General features: G+C 31.3%; 1 protein-coding gene across 3 annotated transcripts; it reads right to left on the bottom strand.

Moving 5' to 3' along the window:
• Window positions 1-1,643: 1,643 nt before the first annotated feature.
• LOC134718485 (cysteine dioxygenase type 1-like) lies at window positions 1,644-18,699 on the bottom strand. Of its 3 annotated transcripts, none has more exons than XM_063581046.1 (5): window positions 18,578-18,699; window positions 13,498-13,872; window positions 11,741-11,976; window positions 10,725-10,894; window positions 1,644-4,225 (listed from the first exon to the last, which is right to left on the bottom strand). In XM_063581046.1, the coding sequence occupies exons 2-5, from the start codon at window positions 13,740-13,742 to the stop codon at window positions 4,199-4,201; spliced, it is 678 nt and encodes a 225-aa protein (XP_063437116.1). In that variant the 5' UTR covers window positions 13,743-13,872; window positions 18,578-18,699; the 3' UTR covers window positions 1,644-4,198. The 3 variants fall into 3 exon arrangements, with proteins under 3 accessions (XP_063437116.1, XP_063437118.1, XP_063437117.1); XM_063581048.1 differs by having other exon boundaries at window positions 18,613-18,683; XM_063581047.1 differs by having other exon boundaries at window positions 13,498-13,867; window positions 18,578-18,651.
• Window positions 18,700-20,533: the final 1,834 nt, after the last annotated feature.

Here is a 20,533-nt window from a genome sequence, read left to right as displayed (position 1 = left end):
GGTACCTCAAAATCTTAGCAGGAGGTCATTTAAAAGCCATCCATTGTCATCTTAGATACCGTAATATGGTCTCATTACAAAACTATCGTCCTTTGATTTTGTTGTCCACAATATAGTCCCAAGTGTTGAGGGTGTGTTGCTTGCCCCATTCCAAATGTATTTCTTCATGTTTTATACCTCAAATAGCAAGGCGGGGGATGAAATTACACTGTAAAAAAATTTGGGTCATGAAATTTAAAGTAAATTAGTAATTTGGTCCAGCTGAAAAAGGTAAAAAAATTAGCTTTTTAGAAGCTGCCAAAAAATTTCAAGACCCCCTTAACATAGAATTGTCCATTCTTTGAGTTAGAGCTGATGAATTTTAATATATCTTGTCCTAAAAGTAAAACAACACACACTAAGAACAATTTTGAGAAAGTGCAGGTGGTTTTTTTTTATTTTCACTTATTGTATAAAAAATATGCACTAGCTACGAAATAACTGCATATGGACCTAAGCTATAGCTGAACTATATTTGGAATTTGGAATGCTCTCAAATCATTATATATGTCAATCTGAAAGGGCTCATCTGATCTTTTCCTCATTTTGATTTATGAATAAACTCATCATAGATACCAGGACTAAATTTAGTATATACACCTGACACACTTTTAGTCTACAAAAGACTCATCAGTTACACTCGAAACCAAACATGTTTAAAAGTTCTAATTTGAAGACCATTGAGAACCCAAATTCCTAAAAGTTTTGCCAAATACAGCTAAGGTAATCTATGCCTGAGGTAGAAAAGCCTTTGTTTTTCAAAAAAATCAAAAATTTGTAAACAGTAAATTTATCAATATAACTTATCAATGACAATTCATGTCAGCACAAAAAGTTTTTTAAGCAGTTAAAATGTGTTATAAACAACAAATGTCCATATGCATTCTCTAACCAGATATTTTAATCTATCAATCATTCTCAGGTTCATCAATGTTTGATTGACGGGAGAGATCCAGGTCATGGCTTTTGAAACAGCAACATTCCATGTACACCACCTGTTATGGTAAATTGTTGTTGAAACTAGTTTTAGTTTTATAGCCTGAAAACATGTTTAACCTCATTTTATTCTGTATGAATGCACCATCCAAGAGCCAATAATTCAGTGGTTAGCTGCATATCATATTTTTTTTTAGTTTGTTTTGTACATGATTAGACTCTTGGTTCTGTAATGTTTCATGCAGTTTACTTTGCAGTATGGGTTTTGCTCATAGTTGTCCGCTGTACCATGACATAGTAGCTCATATCTACATAATTTGCTCTCTAGTTGATATTTGTCTCATTAGCAATCATACCATATCTCCCTATTCTATAATAGTAATTAGACTGGGTAATCTAAAGCTTGAAATACTGTAAATTCAGAAATTATTGCAAGGTTTTTTATTATTGTGGAAAACGCATCAGAGTTGAACCCGCAATATTTTAAACTCACATATACGAATAATCAATTAAACAGGATTTTTTTCTCAAAATGGTAAAAATTAAAATTGTTTAAGTCTAAAATGATAATATCGCAATAATATATGCACACAATAATTTCTGAATTCACAGTATTTGAAATAAATATGTTTTAAACTGAACTAAACTTAGTTCAAGAAGGTAACGCATTAAAGATATATATGTTTTAATATTTAACTGACATTAACAAAATAAACAGTATACATGAAATCTTGAATATTTACTGTTATAAATAAAGTTTCCCTGTTGTTTCCTATTTGCATATATCCACTTAATTATGATAAAAATATAGTTCAGGATAGGGGTTTGATCCCTTCTCTGTAATTTACATGCTAATATGAAATGTCCATTGAATAAAAGGAACAAAATCACTTGTTCAGTGATATTTGAATGATATAATATTTCCCATTTTTGAAATTGCATTTTGGGATTGCAGTAGATCATTGCTTACATATATCATCCTTATTGAAGAAATTCAAGATCTGCTATAAATTGCAAGGTTCTCAACAACAAAAAAAGATGGTATAAAAAGAGCAACAAAATAAAAGCAGCAGTTCAGAGATAAACACAACCAAAGTTTCAATTATTCAGAGCTAAGGAGGTTTAGTAAACAGGGAAATCATTTTGAGCCCAAAAACTTTCTCCATGTTATATTTACATTTTTTAACAACAATACATGTAAACATATAAAACATAATTTGCACCAATCTGCCCCCATACATTATAAAAAGCAACGAGAGAATAGACAAAGTTTATAAAGGACTTTACTTTTAAAAGCTGTGTGCTCAATTTTATGCCAACTAGATAAATGGTCTTCGACAAATGGTCACTTTGGTCTATAATGTCAATTGTCACCAGTTGTGAGACTGAATAATTACATTATAATGATGTATTTCATTTACTGTTCAACAAAGTACAAGTTTGTAAAAGAGTTTTATAAGACAAACAATTGAGCATAGTAGTCCTGTTTACAAAATCATCAACAACATTGAGCTTGCACATAAAATAGACAAAAACAAATAACAAATAAAATTTCAAAACTCTATACATTGACAAGGCAAGATACTAAATCTTAAAATAGAGACACATTTTATATCCTTTTATAGAAGTTCACAATGTTTTATTTGGTAGAATACAACAGGTGAGGGTATGGATGGGGGAACAAAATAAGGATACTAGGCACCAACTACATTAAAAAAAAGTCCCAAAAATTAAAATAGACCAAATATAATAAATAATAGAAAATAAGGGGGACCTAAACTATTGAATTATGATCTAGTATAGTAAATCAAGAACAGAGTAAAAGATATACAGAATAAATAAATGGAAAACCCCTACCCTGTCAAGACCTTCACAATATAAAAAAGAAGGTGTGGTATGATTGCCAATGAGACAAAAATCCACAAAAGACCAAAATGACACAAACATTAACAACTATTTTTCCACAATTGCTGGTGAGGGTATATATATAAAAGGCATGTTAAAAGGATAGGGATGGCTGTTTTAAAAACTACAAGAAGTTGCATGATTGAAGATGAGACAACCACCTCTACCAAAGACCAGATGATGTAATGGAAAATGTCTTAGCATAAGTATTAGTCAACTTTGAAAACAACAATTGAAAAGGGGGAGGGAGAAGGAGAGACTTTTATATGTTGACAGTTATCATTATCTGAGATAACTTGACCTGTTTTTAATACCACAACCATATATACGAGACATTTTTACAAGCTTGTATGCAATTTATATTTAAAAGTTGGTCAATTAAAATACAACTTATATTTAGAATCTGGCACTTTTATATACATAACAAAATATGGGTGTCATCATAACAAAAAATGTGGTCAGATTTTCTTTTGGAATGACAAAAGGGTGATCAATAATATCTTTAAGCTTCTATATCACTGCACGTTAAATTCCCAATAAAAAAAGCAAGAATCTCCAAAAATAATCCCCCTCCAAATAAATAATTATAACAAAGCAAAAGTTTGGTAATGAAATATCACATTTCATGAAAGAACGTTATATATAACATGTCAGTTTAAAATGAGGACATTAATTGGTGAGCATATATATTTAAAACAAGTTGTCATTGATAACATACGGTACACTTTTTCATAATTTTAATTTTCAGTGTGTTTTTAAAAAATGCAAATATTTAACAGTAATGAATATTCAAATAACAAAATATAAATCTCTATACACATAATCTATACTGTGGATTCATTTTTTACTCATGGGTATATTCAAATTATGGATTGCGGAAAAGTGTTTTTTTGAAGATACTTGATACCATGACTTTACCAAGGTTTGCATAAATCCTCAGTGGCTGGCTGATTCAGATGGTTTTTCAGGGGGTCTTCCCCCTCCCCCCTTTTGAGAGAAATAAATTATACAAGTTTCTATCATTATTGAAAGTCTTGGTTCACCTTTAACCAATAAAATTGGTATCTCACAAATAGTAAAAAATCCACAGTATAAATGGAGAAAATACTAAAACGCATTTTTCATAATTTATCACAACTTTCTCATAATATCCCATTAGTGCATCATGTGCATGTTACGTCAGACTATTGTCTTTCGTGTTATTTATTTGAGAGAGAGAATGGTCAGTTATCTACCAAGCATGTTAATGATGTAGAGATTCTTTAAGTAGTTTCTGCTCTCCAATGGATGATAAGTTCTTGCTCTCCAATGGAAGATTTTACTTCTTTTTACTTTGTTCTTTACCCTGAAAAATAATTGAAAATATGATCAATAAAGAAATAAAGATGTGATTGAATCAAAATTATTGATATTTATTGTAAATTGGTAAATTATTGCGATAATTTTATCAATGAAAAAGATTGGACAGTATCAGATTTGCAACAATACATCTTATCACTAATCCCGGTTGACCTGGCCGCTTGAACTTTTGATGCATACAACAATCACTTTTTCATTGTGGCGTCAGCTATTTTGTTTTATGACGTCATAATTTTACGGGAACCTGTGTGATATCCTGTAATGACAGATAAATAGCGATAAGGTGTATTAACCCCCTCATTCATATTTCCAGTAATAATTTTCATGAATTAATGTTTGCAATCTAATTATTTAGATTGTATTTGATTTCTTCCAATATTTAAGGATTCGCCAACAAAATACATGATTGGTCAGTGACTTAGTTGTTTTAAATTTGTGTGTCATTTGGTCTCTTGTGGAGAGTTGTTTCATAGGAAATCATGCCACATCTTCATTTTTATATGTAACAATTCCTGATTTGCAGTTATTTATTTAGCAGGTTGATTTAAATTAAAAATACTGAACAACAGAAAAATTCTAACTATGAATGTCTTAGTTTAATGAGGTGAACTATATTTATCTATTATCTGTCTTACTTCAAAATTAAAGTGCAGTAATCAGTTATTACCTCCCTTGTCCTATATATTTGCCCTTGATTAACCTTTATGTACTTATGGAATTGGATCAAATATCTGAGATCTTACGATGTTTTATCTATGTAAGCCATTTTTAGACATTTAATCTAACTCAGTCAATGTTTTTTGACATAATGTAGAACTTAACTTACTTTTAACATCTTCGTTTCAAATCTTATCTAAAAATTTCTTTAACCTATATCTATTTTCACACAGCCTACCATATTTACAGAAGTATGCTCTTAGTTAAGAGGCCATACTGGTCCATATATATAACATCCCAGCCTTAAGAAGCAGTATATAATCCTGATCAATACCCCCTAAATTGATGAATTTATTTTTATATGGAAAAGATTACTAGAAAAGTGCTGCCTACAAAAAGAAAAGTACCTATCTGTATGAAAAACAATGAAACTCCTGATCTACCTACATGTACAAGGGGGGAAAGGACCTTTATCAGGACTCTAGGATAGCGTGTTTTTAAGCTCAGGATTTCTGGATTGACCCTTTCGGGGTGTTGGAATTCTTTATTCGAATTTCGGGACCTCAGGATTTCATGTTTTTAAGCCAGGGATTTCGGGATCAGGACCCCTCCTATCACCCCTCATGTACCATTACTGACCACAAAAGATATATGTATTATAAAACATGAGTTATGTCCAGTCTCTAACTCCCCCCCCCAAAAAAAAAAAATCAAAGAGCAGAATGCTCTGAGGGATACGATTGCCATAGTTTTCATTGACACATGTATAGCAGTTCTGCCAAATTTTCATTGAACAAATGCATGAGATTTTGCCAAAATTCAAAAGATCAAAGAGGAAAGAAATAGATCCAAGAATACTATTGCAAAAAAAGCATGAACATGCGCGAGTCTCAAGCATTTTTGGCCGGTAACCCTGGTACAGCTGGATAGTATTATTCTCTAAACTAATTCAACTGCACATGCAAAATGTAACAATCTGAATAGTCACTCAACTGAAAGAATAGCCAATCCCCGTTACAAGTGTATGAGCCATGTACTTATTGTGTTTTTATCGAATTATAGTTATCCTGTACCATTGTAAACTCGTACCATTAAAAAAAAACTTGTACAAATGCAAACTCGTACCATTGCTAACTCGTACCAACTTATTTAAATGCATTCAAATGGTGTTAAATGATGAATATACATGATATACGTTACTTTCACCCAATACCTCTTAAGTCTGTAAAATGTATATAATTTGGAAGTACAATGACCAATTTGTAGCTTATGTTCCTTGTATATTGGATAGAAAATACTGTGGCAGATGTAGATAATTAAGGTATATACAGTTTCACCCGAAGAAAATTTTTCATGAATAATTAAATCTTAGCAGTTAGTCAAAATGATTGCCAAAATTATTTTTACTGTCTATAAATAAATGTAACAATGAAATTTAACTGATTCCTGTTAAGGGGGTCCGCATTTTCCCCGCAAAAAAAGCACATGGCTTTCAATTTGTGATCATGGATTACAGCTTTAATTAACTTAAATTGGATATATACATATTCAACATGTTCAATTTTAATAAGGTACAGTTAAAGCAATGTTTTAACTTTCCTCTGGATTAAGTTCTACAGTGGCGGATCCAGAACTTTTCCTTAGGGGGAGCCCGCTGACTGACCTAAGAGGGGGCCCGCTCCAGTCATGCTTCAATGATTCCCGTTATTATCAACCAAATTTTTTCCACACAAAAAAAGGGGGGGGGCTGGATCCGCCTATGTTCTAGTTTGAAAGATCAGTTAAAACATTAATGCTTTAAAACATTCTTTATTTTTGTCTAAGTTTTCATTTAACTCCTGTGTAAAATTCAAGTAATTCAACTTTATTTCTATTAAGTTTACAAACAGAAACCCATAAAACATCATATTTTTTATATATTTTTCTGAATGTTACGACTTCCCAGTAGTACAAGTAAACTTTTTTGGTTCCAATGCCGTGGTACGAGTTAACTTGCTTCCGTATCTTATCACCGTAATTCTAGGAGGAACCCTAAACTTATCGCTACACTGACCTTCGGTGCGAAGCTATATATAGAACGGCGGACCAGTTTAGGAGGAACCCCATTTCTTACACTTTAATTATTGAAGTTCCTTTAGGTCAGAGGGCATGACTCCTTTCCGTACACACTCCTCTGTTTACATTGAGATCGTTCTAAATATAATACGACGTTTACCGGCATTAACGAGTTAATTCTTCTTGATGAATAAGTCGAAAAGGGAGACAACTCGAAACGATAACATGGAAGATTTCATTTCTGCTGAAGGGGTGTTATAGGTAATTTTTACGATGAAACATTTATTTTAATTCAAATTATGCATGTGATTTAAAATTATGCAACAACAATAGCCCTCCATATGCAGACAGACATAGAAAGAATCCCATGAGTTTCAAATTAATCAATGAAGCGGGGAATCACTCAATCTGATACCCCTTGAAATCAGGAAAACTACACGCATGTGGGGTCTCACTAATTAGCGACAAAAAGCGTCAAGAAGCGACAAGCAGAAAAATAATAAGTGACAAAAAGCAACAAGAAGCTATTTAGCGACAAGAATACATTTTGTTATCACATACATTAAAATATTTTTTAGGATTATATTGAAAGATAAAGAAATAAAAAAAAAATCGATGAAGACAGGGGTTAAGAAATTTTGTATTAGCTCACTAGCCCACGGCTAATTGGTAGCATAATTTTACTAGCCCTGTTGGAAGAACTACTAGCCCAGCAAAACTGACCTGCTAGTCCTAGTATGCCTCACAAATTCAGAGTTTGCTGCAATAACAATGAATTATATAAAGTTGACAATTTTTATCCATTGTACAGTAGATTTGTGCAAATTAGATACCCAAAACTGGGCAAAAACTATCCAATTACTGGCATTAGCAGATATATTCAATTAATTGATAATTGAATATTCACTGAATATTCTGTAATAATGAGTTGCCCAAATCCTGACATGATACAAGTCTTCACCACTGCTAAACATGGGTATATAAAGGATTGGAGGTTTTTTTCCAGATACATTATCGCGTTTGTTTAAAAGAATTATCAGCTGCTTAATTATGTAATGCTCATATTTGTTATCAGTTTATACAATTCTAACCACAAATATTTATGTGAATCAATATCACCATCAATAGCTTTGGTCTTTAATAATTGTTTTATAAACGAAGTACAGTAATGTCCATAGTTACATTTATCACAGGTAAGCTAATTGTGGGCTATAAATAGATTACAACCTGAGCACAGTCTTTTAACTGAACTGAAATTGTATTTGTTAAAAAAAAATATTTCTTTAAAAATCGAATTCATTTGAATATCAATGAACATTATCACGATTGATGAAAAATTTATTGCATCAAGTTTATCCTAATGCTATTTGTTATCTATTAATCATGTGTTTCTTATGTTCTCCTATTTATTTGTATTGTAGTCCTGTTATATCATGTTGTCATTTCAACATTGCCATTTAAGTGCAAGGTTTGGCATGCCACAAAACCAGGTTCAACCCATCATTTTTTCCTTTAAAAATGTTCTGTACTAAGTCAGGAAGAGGGCAATTGTTAAATTATTGTTCGTTTCTATGTGTGTTACATTTAACATTGCGTCGTTTGTTTTCTCTTATTTTCGAGTGTAAATTCACATTGCGATAAGACGTGTCACGGTACTTGTCTATCCCAAATTCATGTATTTGGTTTTGATGTTATATTTGTTATTCTCGTGGGATTTTGTCTGATGCTTCGTCCGTTTCTGTGTGTGCTACATTTCAGTGTTGTGTAGTTGTTCTCTTTTATTTAATGCGTTTCCCTCAGTTTTAGTTTGTTACCCCGATTTTGTTTTTTTGTCCATGGATTTATGAGCCTTTATTTAAGTTTTCAGAGACTGTTAATGTTTAGATCATGGTTCTGGGGGCTTCTTTACAGTATGTAAACAATAAGAAAATAGCGTCCTTAGCATGTTATATCTGACAAAAGTCAGGTTTCTGCTGTGATTAAGGATTCACATTTATTTTGCAATAAATTATTCAGAAGGAGGTGCAATCAGGTTGCATATAAAGCCTGTACTGATACATCGATATTGAAAGTTCGGGATCCATTCAGAGTTATTTGTTCTATTTTAAAACTTGTACAGAGTTTACCCTTTCCGTTTTAGAAACGCCAGGAATTTTTTGTCACTAGTCCAACGGGCATATTGGGTCACAAATGTGGTTGCCCGAGGCTTAAATGCTGTAGTCCCGGGCGTCGGGCTAGTGGATTTTTTAACCCCTGGAAGAGATTGTGTACTTTATATTATCATATTGATAGATGTAGAAATTAAACATGTGTAAGAGCAAAGGAAATGTAAACTCTATAAAATGAAAATAAAAACAAAAGATTTGTCACCTTCCTTTTGAAGGATTTTATAAAACAAAAACATGAAATATTATTTCCTTCCTAACTGTACAATTAATTTTTCCTGATAGGACCAACATTAGCTGTGGCTTCACTCTAATGTAATACACAATTAAGAGCAACAAATGAGATTAACTAGGTGCGTGTCCTTTGTTTTATTGCAACAATAACATCCATTAACACCTTCATCAATTACACGCACCAGAATATAAAATTATTGTACCGAATAGTGAACACCTGTTGAAAACTCAAGATTGTCATCAGTTTCCTTTAATCTTCAATCTATATGCATAAACATGATAAATATCGTTAAATGAGACAATACACTAAATAAAATGATGAAAAATATTCACATTTTGATTATGTTTTCCTCTTGTTTGATTTCAGTTCTTAATTTGTATTTCACAATTTGTGTATGTATTTTCTGGACAATTATGCACAAATAATGCATTTTGCAAGTTAATTATATATTGTACAAAAATGGTTTTAAAAACAAATAAAAAGACAAAATATACTTCCTGTGATATTTTATAAAATATCATGTAAATAAATGTAGCAACTGAATTAGATTTACAAGTTTCATTTTCCCCCCTATCAAAATTAACTTTCATGTCATTGAAATTGTTTTCTTTTGCATATTTTTTAATATTTATTTCGAATAAGTAATATAAAAAAAAAAATGTTTTCTTGTCGCTAAATAGTTTCTTGTTGATAATATTATTCTTCTTGTCGCTTCTTGACGCTTTTTGTCTCTACAATTCTTTTTGTCTCTAATTAGTGAGACCACGCATGGACATTAATACATAAACAAACCGCGACTTGCGATTTGGAACAAGAACGTTTATTAAATGATATGATGAATGGTTCTCCATTTCTTTATGAGAGTACAGTATCAAATATCAGTTTCATAACGGTAAAATATAGAAATACTCCACTTCAGTTCTTGTGACAGAAATAGAATTATCGATCGGCTTTCAGAGAACTCTCGCAAGTTATAAAAATTTGGGAATTCCCTCTGACGTGTTTCTAAATTTATAAAAACACTAAATATAAATACTGTTTACTTCTGATTTTCCGTATTGTTAAAAACACGCATATAAGTCCAGGAAAATATCACACATGAAGATTATGAGTAAAACATTACAAGAAAGTTGTTTATGTTCAATTGTTTTGCTTGTTTTTACCTTTTAAAGCAAGACAATCATAAGAATCTGAGATGTTGCCGAATGTTTAGAATAAAACGAATGATGTGAGGGAGTGTGTCATAGGGTCAATGGTAAAAGTCTACAGATTGCTTGACAGCAATCGTATCCCAACAACAACAACCCTACAATAGCTGTATTTGCTAATCCTGAAATACAATTCATTCATGTATGTTTAAATTAAATACATACAAAGGGCGTCCTTTTTCCAAACTTGCTCCAAAAGGTGACTTCAGCACTTCTCTTATGACCTGTATACTGGTCAAATGTTTGGCACTCGTCGAATGGTGGACAATACAGATGTAAAGACACAGCATTATCTGTATGGCTTGGGTTCTCTATACGATGTATACCTAACTCATCTGTAAAGAAATCATAACATCAAATATAATTGCACTGTTGCATACATTACATCATGAGAGTCATGAATTGTAAAACATTATCATATACATGTATCTTCTAATACAATGTAATATGTTAGTTACAATACATTTTATAATATCTTGAAATCCTCTGGCCAATTTCTTTGGATAATGGTATAGATACATGCACCTGCTAAGGTCAAAACAAAAAGTTTTTAAATCACAGGGGTCGAATTTAGGCTTTTTTGTGTACTGGCCAGCCGGACCAGTGGACTACAAATCTACTGGTCCGGCTCCAAATCTACTGGTCCTAAAAAATGTCGTTCAATAGACAAACACTCATAACCCACCCCACTCCGATGCTTAATTTATTCCGCAGGTATGTTTTTGGGTAAATAAATTGAAATTACCAAGCAGTCAATGATTTTAATCAACAATTCTGTACTGGTCCACAGGACCACCAGCTGATAAAGTCTACTGGTCTGACGAAAATTCTACTGGTCTCAGACCACTGGACCAGTGCTAATTTTGACCCCTGAATCATGGTTTTTATAAATCATTTTACGTCAAACTGATGAAATTATCACAATTATTATAAAAGTACATTTAGGTGATTTTGAATATAATATATGCTGTTTTTGTGTAATTGTCTGATGGGATTGTCCATCAGAGAATGTGGCCTCCATTAAATAGACAGTTGTCAATTGATCAAAACATTGACACACAGAAATATCATAACTGTGCGACCTTATCACTCAAATCACAAACTAAAAAAGTTGAAGCCAGCAAAACATGTCGAAATCTCTCTCCCTCATCCTCTCTCAAGGGTGAGAGAGTAAAACCTACCAGACATATATCCTACTTCATTCAGATCTAGTCTGGACTTCTTTATAGGTTCCATTTGGTGTATTTCTTCATTTTCTGGCCAATCAAATAACTCTTCGTTTAGATGTCCCTCAATGACCTTCAGGAAGCAATGAGAATTAGCATGGTCATGTATAGAGCTGGCTTGAGCTGTATTCCAACATAATATCATCAGATTGAACTTTCCATTGCCCTCATCAACCAAATTTCTGGTATATCTGTTTAAAAAAAAAAATATAATTATACCAGTCTTCACCATGAGCCACTAGCCAGCTGCCCAAGACTTCTTAATTATTTGTTCGCTATAGTTTATATAATGGTGGATACATGTAAGTTGAAACAATTGATTTTTTTATACATAAATGTATCTAATTTCTGGTATTTTTCCATTTCAAACTCAAACTTACATTATATCATATATCATGTATATACAATGTACATGTATGTTACAAGTGTATCATGGTTATCACTTTGAAACAAAAACCTTCAGAAAGAGTTAAAAATGTTCTATATAAAATTTCAAATACATAATTTGTAAATAATATTTTTTATGATGCTTCTTAAATTTGTTTAAATATATGACCAAATCAGGTTTGATCTGAAAGCAATAAAATGAAATAGACTATAAAGGTGTGTAGGCATAGAACATTCTGATTGGCTAAGAGGAAAAACGCAATACAACTAACTGTCAAGGTTAGATTTGCTGTATGAATTAAAAATATGTTTGTCACTACGTTTTTTCCTGGATGATTTAATATTGTTAGGATTAAGATTAATACGAAAACAATAACATTCTACACCACAATCTTAATAAATTTTAAACTAGAATATTCTGGTTTGAAAATAAATTCAATAAACCATGTGAGGGGCTGGTATCATACCACATCTCAACCAGAGGGAGGCCAGCAGACTGGGCACTCTCAAAAGTCTTTAGTGGGGAACAATTGCTTAAATGGGGAATCACTGAAGCATGATTGGAGCGGGATTTCTCTTAGGCAGTAGTTGGGCCCCACTATTGGAAAATTCTAGATCTGCAACTGATTTCCTTCATTTTATAATCATATAATGAATAAAGTATTTAATTTTCAGCTGTTGGCACAGAAGTGTATTGTCATGAATGTAAACAAATAAAATGTTTACATGACATTAATCTGGTAATTGATATGTATGTAAAACGTAATTGTTCAAAGCAGACTACAATGTCATGGACAAAATAGTATTGATCAAAATATATCTTACAGACTTGTGTATATACAGTATGTGTAAGATGTAGGCACTTACTACATCTTTCCTATGTTATCAAAACTAGGTTACTGCATCTTACCTATGTTATCTAAACTTAAAGTTACTGCATCTTAATTATGTTATCTAAACTAGGTTACTGCATCTTACCTATGTTATCTAAACTAGGTTACTGCATCTTACCTATGTTATCTAAACTAGGTTACTGCATCTTTCCTATGTTATCAAAACTAGGTTACTGCATCTTACCTATGTTATCTAAACTAGGTTACTGCATCTTACCTATGTTATCTAAACTAGGTTACTGCATCTTACATCATGTACATGTACCTATGTTATGTAAACTAGCTATATATAGGTAACTGCATCTTACCTATGTTAAGTTATAACAAAAGTAGATTTCTGCATCTTACAATTTATCTACATCATACATGTACATGAATTTTTTTTCTTTCTTATTTCTTATTTTTAACAAAAACTGTTAACTGCATGCTTACCTATGAGGATCAAACTTGGCAAACTTTTTCCAATCTTTAGGATTACTTTTGTACATGTTCATTAATGCGCTCACATATTCTATATTCACTTTGTCTGATGCAAACACCTTATGTAATTCCCTTATTAAATCGTCCAATGTTTTTGGCGGTACAATTTTATCCGTGTCATGGTATTCCTCCATCTCAGTCTCGTTACAATCCGAAATCTTCACATCTTCATTTTGTACACAAGTATCAACCTCCATTTTGGGGGATTTTTTTCAAAACTTTTTTTGAAGTCTGTTTTCTATCAAATTAAAATATTCCTCTAATCTTGTCAGTTGCAATGTGCCTTTCCTTTTTACAATTTCAATATATATTTCTGTTCACGCTGTTCTAAAAAGAAAAGAAAAGTTTAACTTCAATAAAATGACTAATTTTTCAAACGCTTCTCTACCAATTTTCAGTGTTTGGATGGTAAACATTGATAACAGTTGACCCTAAGAAATTAAGCTAATTACCATTTTGACAGTACACCCTAATGTTCAACTTAAGCTTACTTACTACCACTGGCTAAAATTTACTATAAAGATGCAGATACCATGAAAATCAACACTTGAATAGTAATATTCAATATGCAAAGCACAATTTGAACCTTGTCTAAAGATACTTAATTCCTGTGCAGATAATAGGCTTTCTGCATGGTTGCAACTTTTTTCAAGGTCGTCACACAATTTAACACAGCATGCTGTCAGGTCATGATGTAATTATTAATTATTAAATGTTCAGAGAACAAAATTGATAAAACAAATCTATTTTCTAAATATAAAAGAAAACATATGATAAAAGACCACTTTATCATTGTACTACGAAGTACATATGAGTATGTGTTTATCAATTTTACAGACAGCCTATTTATTCAACTTGCTTTAAATAAACATTTTGCTTCAATAAGCACGAATGAGACCTTTACAAAGGCAATGTGTCCTAGTTTTGTCTTAAGGTCTTTTAATATTCAAGCATAATTAATGTTATTGATAATTCTGAAAACTGATTAAATTAAGGCTTTTCAACAGAGACTTCTTTTTTGGCACCAAGAGCAAAAAGCATTTCAACAAATATTTACTGAATCATTATTAAAGTACAAATGAAGTAAGTAAGTAAGTAAGTAACTTTATTTATAGTTGGGCATGACATTTACAATTCAACAAGGTAAACATGAGCTCTGTAGAGCTTTTAACCAAGAACTGTTAATTTTTTTTCTTTCTCATGTTCATTAGATTTAGTCTCTCAAAAGAATAAAATTGAAGGCTTTATTTGTTTTTTCAAAAAAATATAATACCTAACAAGATTATTCAAATCATAATTCAAATATTAACAAGATAAAAACTAATAGAAGTTGATATATAAAACTAAAAAGTATTTTAAACTACACTTTTTAAGCTCTTCAAAACAGTTCTTGATTACATATACCCAAGAATTTAGAAGATATAGATATATAGCTTATTTTCTTTTTTGGCTTACATCAATTTTATCTTTTTTTACATTTTTGCAAAAAGAGAAAAACATAGACATGATAGAAGAATTTTGTCTAAAAGAGAGAAAAAAATAAAGGGTCCAAGAAAAATACAAGACCATATTTGACTAATCTGCATTGATCATAAAATGCTGCATATTTTGATTTCACTATGTCCCCTAAAGACATGAAAGACCTTTATATTTTAATCAGATTCATTGCAATCAGGTTAACCACAACTTAATAATTTTTTTTATTTTCAAATACTCCATATTATATATATAGAGAGAGGAGTTGATCATTTCCGAGAAATAATTTAGATTTTTTTTCTAATTCAGGATGTTAATTGTGGACAAGTTAATAACATGTGCATGATGATAGTTAAGCATAGTTTGACATGAAAAATTAAATTTTCCTGCTTTTAAGGAAGTTTTAAATACATAATATTTACGTTATTTAATTTTTCATGTCATAACTTTATAAATTATTTCATTCAAACAGCTTGTTCCTTTTTATTCTTATGAGAAATTTGTCACTTAATTTGCCAACATATATTTGCCCTTTCTACATATCATGCATGTCTCACATTATTCTTTTGGAAACTTTGTTATATTGAAACAAAGCTGTAATAATATCTTTTTCCTTTTAGAACAAAATTTCTTTTCTTTTTATTCTGTTAATAACAAATAATATAATATTGTTCCTTGAGATTCCTTCCCTAGAAAACTTTTGACAATACTGCAAAACATTTATTGCGTTTAATAAGGTGGTACCTAACACTACAGGGAGATAACTCTGTAAAATCAACTAAACGTTTTAATAACGTTGTGTTGTTAAGGGAATATTAAGCTTCTCAATGATCAAAATTACTGTTTGTCAAACTGCTATATAACCAGTGTATTTTTTCTGATAAAACGGTTGGTTCAAATTTTATGAAATTTTTATATTTTTGTCAATTTACTTTGACAAAATTTTATGAAAATTAAACGAAACAAATTAATTTTAGTGAAAGTGTTGGGTACAACCTTAATCAATATGCTTTGGCATCGAAATAAAGGATACCACTGTCGTGACTGTGTTATTTCTGTGTTCTCCAAAATTTCCTATTATAAATGTCAGACCTAATATAACCAAAATTGAAGTATGTCGCCAATTTTAGAAAGTAGCCTTGATCAAGATGTCCAACTTCAACTTTTTGGCGGTTTTATATATTTTTAAAACAGGGCAGTTGGTTGAGTCAAACTTAAGTTGGAGAACGGAAACAAAAAATTTAGCAATTTGTCCAATTGTAAAGGGGCATAACTCTAGAATGATAAAAGTGACACCCCAAAATTCAATCTTGATCTTATTTATAAGCATTGTGAATAAGTTTCATACGAATTGGTTGAGACATAAAGTAAACTTAGAGAACGGAAACCTAAACCTCGGGATGGATAGACAGATGGACAAGGGTAAAACTTAATGCCACTCGTTACGGCAAATGCATAAAAACATAGCAAATTCAGTACCACAAGATATATACATTTGTAGTCTTGGAAGTCCTTATTATACATGTATATATATATGTATCTTATAAAAGATTTTGAGAACTTAATTATTAAAGGAAGGTATTACAAAGCAAGCAAGTTCAAGCATTAAATTATAAATTTTATGGAAATAATTCAAGCTGTGAAGATAATTATTTCCAAAGGTAATTAATTAAAAAAATCTATCAGTTCATCAATTCATCAATTAGAAAACATATTTCATTCAAAATCAAAATTAATCAATAAAAAGATATTGAACATGTTGAAATTGTCCTCAATTCTCATTAAATATATCTAGTATTCATAAAGCATGCATGGTTGTTGATAAACTAGGTAAAGAACCTTGAAAACTAATGATACAAAATCTCTCATCCTTGCCGTGTTCAACATTAATGACATCCAGTGGAAAATTCCATTACTGTCACAAATGTGTATCACTGAATCGAGCAACCTAGAGACTAATGAAAACTATTTTTATATAGCCTTAACATGATAAAGCCTTAAAATGGCAATGAAATGGAAAGTACATTGTATCTCAAGTGAGAGAAATAACTAGTTTAATGTTTTTCAAATTACAGTTTGCTATAAAACTTTATTGCAATTTCAAATTGATAGCATAAGGCTGACAGACTAACACTGTGACCTAAAAATAAAGTTAATTGCTAAAATCTATGTCATTTTGGATAGCTACATGTATCTAATTGCCAAGCATTTCATCACATCTCCTAATTTTACATTAAAGAATATCTGCTGACGATGCACATTCTGAACAGTCTAGTCATTACATGATTTATAATCTGCTGCTTGGCCATGTTTGGTATCTGATGGATTACCAGAAGTTAAAAGCAGATTTATAATCACATAAATTTATAGTACAATGTACATTTCTACTAAACTTATACTGTATGCCAATAAAAGTGTGTGTATTGTCCCTAATGTTCACTGACTTTCATTTTGCCCAAAACAGAGAAAATAAAAATTGACAAACTTTTTTTTAATACAAATTTCCTCTATGTATGAAATTCAGAAGAACTATGAACTTTTTTGTCTATTTATGAACCCTTCAGTAGGCCTTTGTATTTAAAAAAAAACCTTCATGCAATAATCATGTACAAAATGTATATATCTAATCTATTATCATGATTATAAAGCACTCAATAGACAAATGTTATTTATATAGGAATATACAACATGTACAAGTGATTTTCAAGTCTTCAAACACTTATTTTTTTTTTAATATCCGTGTGTTTTCTATTGGACTAACAACATGAACAATGACTAACAAAAGGGTACATTATCCATAAGAATTTATGAATATTTTCATTTCTAGATGTGCAAAGTAACAAAAATGTGTTTACAATGTAGCCTCTGGAGCTCCGTACACGTGCGCAACATGAAAAATATAGATTTTTTTTATTTTAAATATATACGATTATTTTTTTATGTTCTACAAAATAAATTATAAATTGATTTATTCCAGAACTTTTGATTTTGATTTTGTCTTTGAACTTTGATTTTTTTTCAAAGTCTAAAAATACACATTTTTTTTTTTCATGAATCTATCAAAATGAAACACATTGTCATTGGAAATAAAGTCAAACTGGATTTTACTGGATAACACAGAAAATCCTGAATAATTTAGGTTGATTTTTCAATATCATCTCATGAAAACTTCTTGAAAAGTCTATACTTAATAGTCTTTTTTTCAAAATTCGTCTTTAAAAATGTCTGGTCTGAGGAAACATATTAATGTGGGTCTCACCTGTCAGTCTATATATGTTTCATCAAGGACAGCAATCAATTGTTTTGTAATTTTTAATTTCAGAGTTTCGTTAACAATCTGAAACTCTCCTTCCACAAACATCAAAGTGAAACTTAAATTGTGGCTATGTCAATATTGACAATAATGTGGTTATTTCATAAGTATATTTTATATCATTATCAGATCATAGACATAGTAGTCTGAACGACTGAAGATCTCTGAATCATTTGAAGCTGGAAAAAACTTAAATGTACATTAGATGACAAATACAGACAAAATAAATACAAGATAACTCACCAAAATTAAATGAATTTTATAACACACGACTTTACCTCAGTTAGATATGACCGCTGGAAAAATACCTACCACGTTTTAAAATACCAATGTCAACAAATCAATCTAAAGTCTGTTTCTCTCTATTTGGCTGGGTTGTTCAAAAATGAGGATTGAAACGAAGCAAAATAAAACGAAACGAAACTAAACAAAAATATGACTTTACCTCAATGCACTTCAACTTCGTACTTCTTTTTCTTTTGGTATACAGTTTCAGCTTCATTTATATTGAAGATTACGAACTGTTGCATACCCGGAGTATATGATTAAAATTATGAATAAACAAAAGTTTATCTTTATGGTCCAATGGATGATTGTTTGAGGCATTCAAGTCAGTGTAACTGTTAATACGAGTCTAAATTGAAAACTACGTTCAAACCTATGAGTGCAATTTTTATACATTTTGTTTGTACGTGTGCATGTAAACCAAATTTCGTTGTATAGAAGGGTATATTTATATACAGAGACATATAATAATTGTATTATATGTCTCTGATATATATATTTGCCGAAATGTTTGGTTATGTAATTTTCTTGTTGAATGTTCTAGTATCTGATGGTACGAGGACTAGTGATAGAATTGCGATGAGTCCATGGATGACTTTGTAGAACATTATTAGTCTGGTTTTGAGGCGACGCTCAGTGAGTGAGGATCAGCGAGGGCCATTGTAGTTCGTTTAACATGGATGTAACACTACTGGTCTTGAGGTAGTTGCGATATATGATAACGGGCCGCATGCCTCTGTACCATTTCTAGCTTATTTTTATATTTTGCTATGTGTGGATCCCATTTACTACAGGCATATTTCAAGTTTCGGTCTCACTACGGATTAGTATCGGGATTTTATATTGAATTGTGTTAGATTTATTTGCATTTGATTTTATGTTGTCGTAGTGATTGTTCCATTTTAAGTTAGACTATATAATACACGGGTTATGCCGAGATATTGTGCTGATGTTACTGGTGCTAAAATATGATTATGCAGAATGTAATCGTGTTTGAATGGTTTCTTGTTCTGTGTGATGGTTAGAATTGTACATTTTCCTGGATGTGAAAGGCCATGAGCTAATCAGCCTCCTATTTAGCTGCTGCATTAAGATCTGTTTTTAGTTTTGTGCAGTCTTGTTGGCATGTAATTTCTCGGTATATAATGCTATCACACATTGACACAGTCCTCATTTCCCTTCTCAATTTTAGCATCAGCAAAGAGTCGTAACTAGTTTGCTGTGTTCAAGGTATTCTAGAAAATCATTAATTAAAACTGAAGTTTAAATGAGTAAAGGCCCCAGGATAGTTCATTTGGGCACGCCTTACTGGTGCTGTTTTTGATGTTATTCCATCTATAATTATAAAAACGAAGATGTGGTGTGATTGCCAATGAGACAACCGTCCACAAGAGACCGAAAATGACACAGAAATTAACAACTATAGGTCACCGTATGGCATTCAACAATGAGCAAATCCCATACCGGCAGATGCGAATAAGACCCGACGCATTTGGGAATCATAACCCTCGTTCTATTTAGGCTGAACCTTGAGGAACTTGAGCATCTATACTACCAATGGTGCACAGATTTGTCAGTTAAATCAATCATGTCGGCATTCTGTAATCATGTCAGACCTCGCCATTCTAAGTGAACTGTGGCCGTTATTTTCACATTCGTTATTTGTTTGTTATGTTTTTGCCTGAAACTTGATTCTTTGATTAATGGCAAAAACCCATACAATATAGTCAGCTATAAAAGGCCCTGGCATGACAAATATAAAACAATTCAATAGAGAAAACTAACATCATAATTTATAACAAAACCATTAAAGAAAAACAAATATGACAGACAGGAACTAGCAACAACCCCTGAACCACAGTCTCCCAGTGACTTGGATATGCACATCAAGATTGAAAAGGGGTTAATATAAAA

The sequence above is a fragment of the Mytilus trossulus genome, chromosome 5 (assembly GCF_036588685.1).
Source record: "Mytilus trossulus isolate FHL-02 chromosome 5, PNRI_Mtr1.1.1.hap1, whole genome shotgun sequence".
Taxonomy (NCBI): domain Eukaryota; kingdom Metazoa; phylum Mollusca; class Bivalvia; order Mytilida; family Mytilidae; genus Mytilus; species Mytilus trossulus.
The sequence above is the reverse complement of the archived record's forward strand: the minus strand, read 5'-3'. Positions and strand labels throughout refer to the sequence as shown.